Source organism: Sitodiplosis mosellana, unplaced genomic scaffold (assembly GCF_009176505.1).
Source record: "Sitodiplosis mosellana isolate CC-2019 unplaced genomic scaffold, AAFC_SMos_1.0 Smas_scaffold_6226, whole genome shotgun sequence".
Lineage (NCBI taxonomy): Eukaryota > Metazoa > Arthropoda > Insecta > Diptera > Cecidomyiidae > Sitodiplosis > Sitodiplosis mosellana.
Window position 1 is genome coordinate 23,695,471 of NW_022601467.1, and position 6,884 is coordinate 23,702,354.

At 35.5% G+C, this 6,884-nt stretch overlaps 1 protein-coding gene across 2 annotated transcripts in view; it reads right to left on the reverse strand.

Annotated features, from left to right (window-relative positions):
- Positions 1 to 5,544, reverse strand: part of LOC129578957 (N-terminal kinase-like protein) — a 25,505-nt gene extending 19,961 nt beyond the window's left edge. Inside the window, exons 1-7 of one of the 2 annotated variants that reach the window (XM_055468363.1) lie at positions 4,851 to 5,544; positions 4,511 to 4,734; positions 4,349 to 4,439; positions 3,742 to 4,278; positions 3,245 to 3,665; positions 3,077 to 3,134; positions 2,878 to 2,978 (exon numbers count right to left, since the gene is read on the reverse strand). In XM_055468363.1, coding sequence (XP_055324338.1) covers positions 2,878 to 2,978; positions 3,077 to 3,134; positions 3,245 to 3,665; positions 3,742 to 4,278; positions 4,349 to 4,439; positions 4,511 to 4,734; positions 4,851 to 5,231 — 1,813 coding nt within the window. In that variant the 5' untranslated portion in view covers positions 5,232 to 5,544. The remainder of the gene's footprint in view (positions 1 to 2,877; positions 2,979 to 3,076; positions 3,135 to 3,244; positions 3,666 to 3,741; positions 4,279 to 4,348; positions 4,440 to 4,510; positions 4,735 to 4,850) is intronic. The other variant, XM_055468364.1, reaches the window with a different exon arrangement.
- Positions 5,545 to 6,884: the final 1,340 nt, after the last annotated feature.

The following is a 6,884-nucleotide window of genomic DNA, read 5'->3' on the forward strand; positions in this document are numbered from 1 at the left end:
GGGGGGGTTTAGCCACTCCCTAGCCCGCAAATCGGGTTTATATTTTTCCCCCCGACCCCCTCCCCCCCTCGCGCATGTATGGCCACAAAAAAAGTGGTTTTTAGGGAAAAAAATTTCATTGACTTTTCACACATCGAGACAAAAATTTCTAAGAATCAGTTGATAACGAATACCAGCTATGCCCCCGCTGTATTCTCCAGACATTGCGCCTTCTGACTACCACTTGTTTCAGATGATTCAAAATCACTTAAGTGGAGAACGGTTCGCTTTTTTTCAAAACCTCGAAAAATGGATCGATCTTTTAATGGTGTCAAAAGTACCGTAATTTTTTCGAGATGGTAACTGTAATTTGCCTGAAATATAGGCAAAGGATGTCGCTTCCGATGGACAATACTTTGAATAAAAAATATGTAATCATCTTTTCACAATAAAGCTAAGTACACAGTTCCTCGTGAAATGAAAAAATTTCTCCGTTGGAATATTTACAGGTGATATTTGTATGGTGTTTTTTATTTTCGAGTTGCAAGCATAATGATTTTTGATGCATGAAACAGTTAACTCCCTTCAATATCAACACAACAAATGAACAAGTTTGAATTTTGAATTCATTCTTGAATTTATTTTGATCTTTCTTATTTTTTCACGGCCGTGAAAAAAATTTCGCGTAATATTTTTCACGACCGTGAAAAAAATTTGTTTAGACAAAACACATAGAAGAATGAACTCAAAAACCAAATTTGTTCATGTGTCGTGTTGATGTTGGAATGAGTTAGCTGATTTATACATCAAAAATCATTATGCTTGCAATTCGAAAATAAAGAACACCATAAAAATATCACCTGTGAAAATTTCACCGGAGAAATGTTTTCATTTCACAAGGAACTGTGTACTTAGCTTAAACATCCAAAATTTAAAAAAAAACAGCGAGAAGTTAGGAATACACCCAATATAAAAAATGACTGGATTTCAATGATTCGATTTTTTCCCATGTGAAGGATTTTCGACATCAAATTTTAAAGACAGAAGCGGATTCAATAAGTCCAGTTGACTTTTGGAAACTCATTGAATTCATTAGAATATCAAAAATTGGTCGATTTGAAAATTTCGTTGATGAAAAATTTGAATTGATTTGTATAAGGAATTTTCGACATCAACATTTGACCGTCGAAATTTTCTGTTTTGCACATTTAAGACATGGCATTGGTTTCAATGAGTTCCGTTGGCCCCTAGAAACTGATTCACTCCATTGAACCACCTGTGCATTGTCCTGAACACTTCGTCTATACATGGTTTCACTCTAAAGTGTTCATTTATTGACGAAAAATGTGTTGGTATTGAACAAATTACCAAACCCTATAATACACCATTTACACCCCATAGGACAGTTCAACCTCGATATTATTGACATACTCACTGCGCTCCACTGTTCCACAGTATAGTTTTTATTGATATACAGTGTATATTACACACCGTACGGCACAATACGGGAAACGACCCTTTGTAACAGGCTATAGTTTTATTATGGTAGGGGGCCCTATTCCCCAAACCGTAGGAGATGGGACAAAAAGGTCTGAAGCAATATTGTTAACCTTGCGGTTCTCTACAACTTTGCTCAACACATTCAAGTCATAGCCTTGCTCCCAGCCCCAGTAAAATTACATTTTTTCATGTAACGGTACTTTTAATTCACTATAAACAAAAGGGGACTATAATTTTGATCCACGGAATGTTGCCTTACCTCCCAGAGTTAAGAAGCTATGGCCCTCGGAAGTGATACCCTAATACCAGCAAATCCCTAATTTTAACCCATTTACCGCATTTTTGGGGTTGGGTATCTATATATAATTTATCTACACATGATAGTATCGGGGGATTGTCGGGTCCGTGTCTGGGCCTCTCACATTAGAGAAAAACGCAATTTGCACTTTGAAAATCAGAAACTGTATACTATAATAATTTTTTGGGGACATCCATGACTTCAAAAATGATAGATTAAACATTTTCAACTTAGGTGGCACTATATTAAAGACAAATGAACTATTTGTCGGTTGTTCAAATCCCGAAACCCCGAAACCCGACAATCATCTACAGTTTTTATGGATTTTCCCGAGAAGAGTGTAACCAAAAATTTCGGAAGTATTATTTTTTGAAAGCGCACGACGCCTACAACAAAATCTTATTTGGTATATTTGTGTATTAATTTAATTTCAAACATTTTCACGGACCGTTTTTGGATTCATTGAAACCCCGACTTTGAACACTACATAATACCCTTTAAGATGATGATGTGAATTTTAATAAGGTGCTTCTTTTGAACACTTCAGACCACCCCCTGGGTACCCCCTTCGTATGATATGGTGATATATTTTTGACTTGACCATACTTTGAGCATGGGGATATGGCGTTTTTGACTATTTGAGCCAAGACCTTTCCAACAGTACATAACATGCTGGGGGTCAAATAGTGTCCTGAAAAAATAGCAAACCTACTGTATATGTAGTTGTGACGCAAAAACTTGCATTTTGAAGTGCACAGTCTATGGAGCGTCATAATATATACTGAATAAAAACAAAAGTTTTCGAAGAAGAAAAATCGACATTTTCAGACCCAATTCTTTGGTACAAGGGTTAATGGGAAGGTAAGTGCAATATCCATATAATACCAAATCCCAATAAGATCGATATAAAATCAGTCATGTAAAAAATCATTACTGAGTGTTATATTATTTCTACTCGGAAAATCATGCTTATCCTCACAACGCATTTTTTTTAAAATAATTGATGGAAAATTTAAATAAAAAAGCTAAAATGTGATTTGAACGCAATGATGTGAAGCATGAAAACGAGTAAATATGTCCGTTTGAATTTTCTAGCATACCTAGCGAAGCAGGTTTAGCTTTACCAGTTAATGGTGGTCGCTGTGGTCGACCTGTATCACTCTGACTTCTATAAAATTTCGCTGCAACCGCTGTTGCGACCCTGTAACGATATTCGATTTTCATTAAAACTACTTAAAAATGAAAGACAACTGAAGATAGTTGTCAAATTGAATGTCAATATTGACTAATGAAATTAACCATGAACTCCAGGTCGCGGCTGCGCTGCCCAAAGACTCTTTTGCATGAACGTCAGCTTCTATAAAATCCATAATACATGATTTAAATTATTTTTATGCATGCATAAAATCAATCATTCATCAATGCATTGATGAATATATAAAACATACTAGTATAAACAATCATTACCCATTGTTTCACGTAGACTAGGGTCTTCAGAAACTTTTTCCAACTTCCCAAGAAAGCCCCGAATCGTTTTGAATGCTGGGTCTCGTACTGACTTTTCATGGTCAACCGTTAGGGAGCATAAAGCTGGTAATATACGATTTGCAATTTCCGTAAGTAAGAAGTATTGCTGCGTGGCAGCCAACGCGAGAATACCAGCAACTCTTGCAGGTGGAAATGGGTCACGCATTGCTCGAATGAAGGCTGATACTAAGACACGTTGGCGCACTTGTGGATGTAAATGAGGTGCAATTTTCCCTAAGCATACGGTGGTATTTGTCCGAATACCACCTTGATCATCACGTGACTGTAATCGAGCAAAATGGCGTAGCACTTCTACATTCAAATTATTATAATTCAACTTTGGTGCTAAATGAATGATTGACTATAGAAAGGGAAGAAATAAAACGGTTCAGATTTTGAATTTAACACATTTGAATATATTAAGTAACAGTATTTACTTTAACGGTTTGTTCGCGTATTGTAGGATTCGTGTCAAGGAATCCATGAGCCACTTGTGGAAATATTTGATCGTTCACGATTTGAGGCTGAAAGTGATTGATGAACAAATCAAGTTGTTGCAATAGTCTGGATCTTGTAACACGATCTGTAGACGCAAAAAGTTTCACAATACAGGGCACAATGCGCTTTTGATATTCAGCTTCATCTAACAATCTTCCCAGTTTAAACATTGGAGCCAAAACTGCGGAACCAGCGTCACCATATTCAAATGCTGTTATAAGTTGTGGCAAGATCTTTTGACGGCAGACATTGTCAGGGAAATTATCTAGTTGTGTAGCTAAAGAACTGAAAAAACGATTTTTCTCGGCTTTGTCTTTGATTTGGATTTCTTCCAGGAATAATAAAGTATCTACTAAATCATTTTTGAAAAATCCACCCGGTTTTCGACATTTCGTAATTATATCAGCTGGATTCGGCCTACTTGCTGGGGACGCACCAACTAATTCACAGTACAGGCTTGTCAAGGATTTTGGAACCTGCAAATGAATTGATAGAAATGTAATCCGAACAACATTGAAGTAGCTATTGAATGTTTATAGCTCATACGTTTTCGACATCTTTCAAATTACTTCTATTCCTAAGTGGTCCGTTAAATGATTCCCATACTAAACAGCCAAGGCCCCACATATCACTGGAACTGTGCACGCAAAAATCAAATTTTTGTATTGGACCAACTATTTTATGTAGCATCAAATATCTTATACTTACCATTTGGTCGCTAGCTTGAGCTTAGATGCATCATTTTTCTCTGGTGGATCATAGATTTCGAGGGATGCTGGCAGTTTGACCGGGGGAATATGATTTCCATCCACATTTGACACATATTCCAAACCACCCAATTTCCATTCACCGGATGAATTTACAAAAACTGACCAAACAGAAACGTTATTATGCCGCAAATTTCCATCATTGTTCAGGAATGATAAAGCACGCTGTTAATCAATAGATAAAATTGTTGAAGAAATCAATTTGTTGTTTAGTGAACTCTTTTCTACAAAATACGTGTCAGAACAACTCGTGAAACGTACTACGTATAATAGTCACATACCGTGATTTGGAAAATGCCCCAAGCTAAATACAAATCGTTTTGTGATGATCCTTTATCTAATATTTCTAGATATGTACCCAATGGTTGCACGTATTCGGTGGCAACATATAGCATTTTGTCCGTCTCTATGCTATCCAAATATTGTAAGATACTCGGATGTCGTAGTGTTTTCAATCGTTTCATTGAACTTTTTGCAATTTCTAATTTGACATCTGAACCGCTTTTATTATCGTAAACAAATACAGAAACTTCTTCGTTGGTTGTTTTTCTTTTGGCTTTGTGTAATGACCAAATGCTTCTTGTATCTAAGTCTCCAACACCTTCGCCAATCTCATAGGGAAAATCTTTTGCGAATGAGTCGCGTGAGAAGAACGACCACATATTTCGACCAATTAAATTTTTGAAATCTTATTTCTCTTGCAATATATCACTCTTCCAATAGTGATTTCATATGCCTTTTCTACGATTTATCCTATAAACTGTGTCAACGGAATCAAATCACCAAAACTAGTTGCTTATTAATGTCTAATTAAACGGATTTCCGATTTTTATATAGTACAAAAAATTGCATTCTATCGAAATACGAAAACAAAATATTTTAATCAACACGCTACACATATGAATACGAAGTAATAAAAGAAACATTAATAAAGTTGGATTTGTCAACGCTGTGAGTTTTTGTCATCATAATATTTTGTCACCAGGTGGCTCTGGCAATTGACAAATCAAATAAAGTTTTATTTATTGCAGTTTTAAATATCCATGAACATATTCTGTTCGGGTACTACCATTAAGATTTTTAGCTCTAAATGAAATGTGAGGTCATTGTTTTTATTCTCCATGCATTTTTTTGGTCTCCTCAACTTTTTGACAGATATTGGTTGCGTTTTACAGAAAAAGAGCCATTTAAAATTAGAAATGTTTGCCATTGGTCCCTTGACCGGTTTTTCATTGGTTGTTGGGAAAACTGGTGCTTCAGTTGGTCTCTCTACACGTCTAATAAACACATGGAACTAAATTGAACATTCTAAATGTATTTTAATGATTTTCCCTTTTCTTCTGAATGTTCGAAACATCTCTTAACTTTTATATGATCCGTGCATATTTTTCGACGCAATTGAGTTCATTTTTTCATTTTCTGAAAAAACCATAGATCTGATTGTTACGAAACTTGTTGACTTTGTTTTTATTATATAGATTTCAATCTAAGAAATCGTTTCCTGATGAATAAATCATATGTAGCATAATTGATTTTTCAACAATTTCTATGCAAATACATGTCAACTCCATGTCAAAATCAACCCACGATGGTAAAAACGTTATTGTTTTTGAGGATTATGTGAAGGTTAAGTTTGCGTTCAATTAACATATAAAGACATATCTTTACTCAAGCTTGACAAAATAGCTTCATTTTTTAATTTGTAGGCAATTCCACACGAAATCAGAGAAGAGTTGTAATGTGGAGTCGCCATAGATTCTGACATAGTCTGATCTCGTTGATCCTGACCCCCCTGGCGAAATTTAACCCCCAACGATTTTTTTTGGACCCATTGCCATTTTCGGACCTTTTTTTTTTTGCTCCTCAATTTTGCTGCGAAGGGAACACTAACGATAGAATGCATTTTTTTGACCCATCATTGATTATGAAAATGATTTTACACTAGATAGAATCGATTTTCGAAAGTGAGGACCTTTTTTTTTTAGGTCTTTCTGAAACCGATTTTACACTAGATACAATTGATTTTTTTGACCCCATCATGAATTTTTGGTTTGACCCCCCCTGAAATTTTTGGTTTCAGAACCTATGGGAGTCGCCGAATTTTCTGAAAATTGGTTTGGAGTTTTTTTTGGTAAGAAAATGAGAAAACCAAAATCTTAGAGCTGTAAGTGGCTAGACTGGTTTTCTTTCGAATTTTACGTCACCAAATAGCTTAATCGTTGCAGAATCATACAAAAAGATATTATAAATTATAGGGGAATGTAACCGGTTGTGGGACGGGTTTTGTAATTTTGCCACAAAATATTTTTTATCCT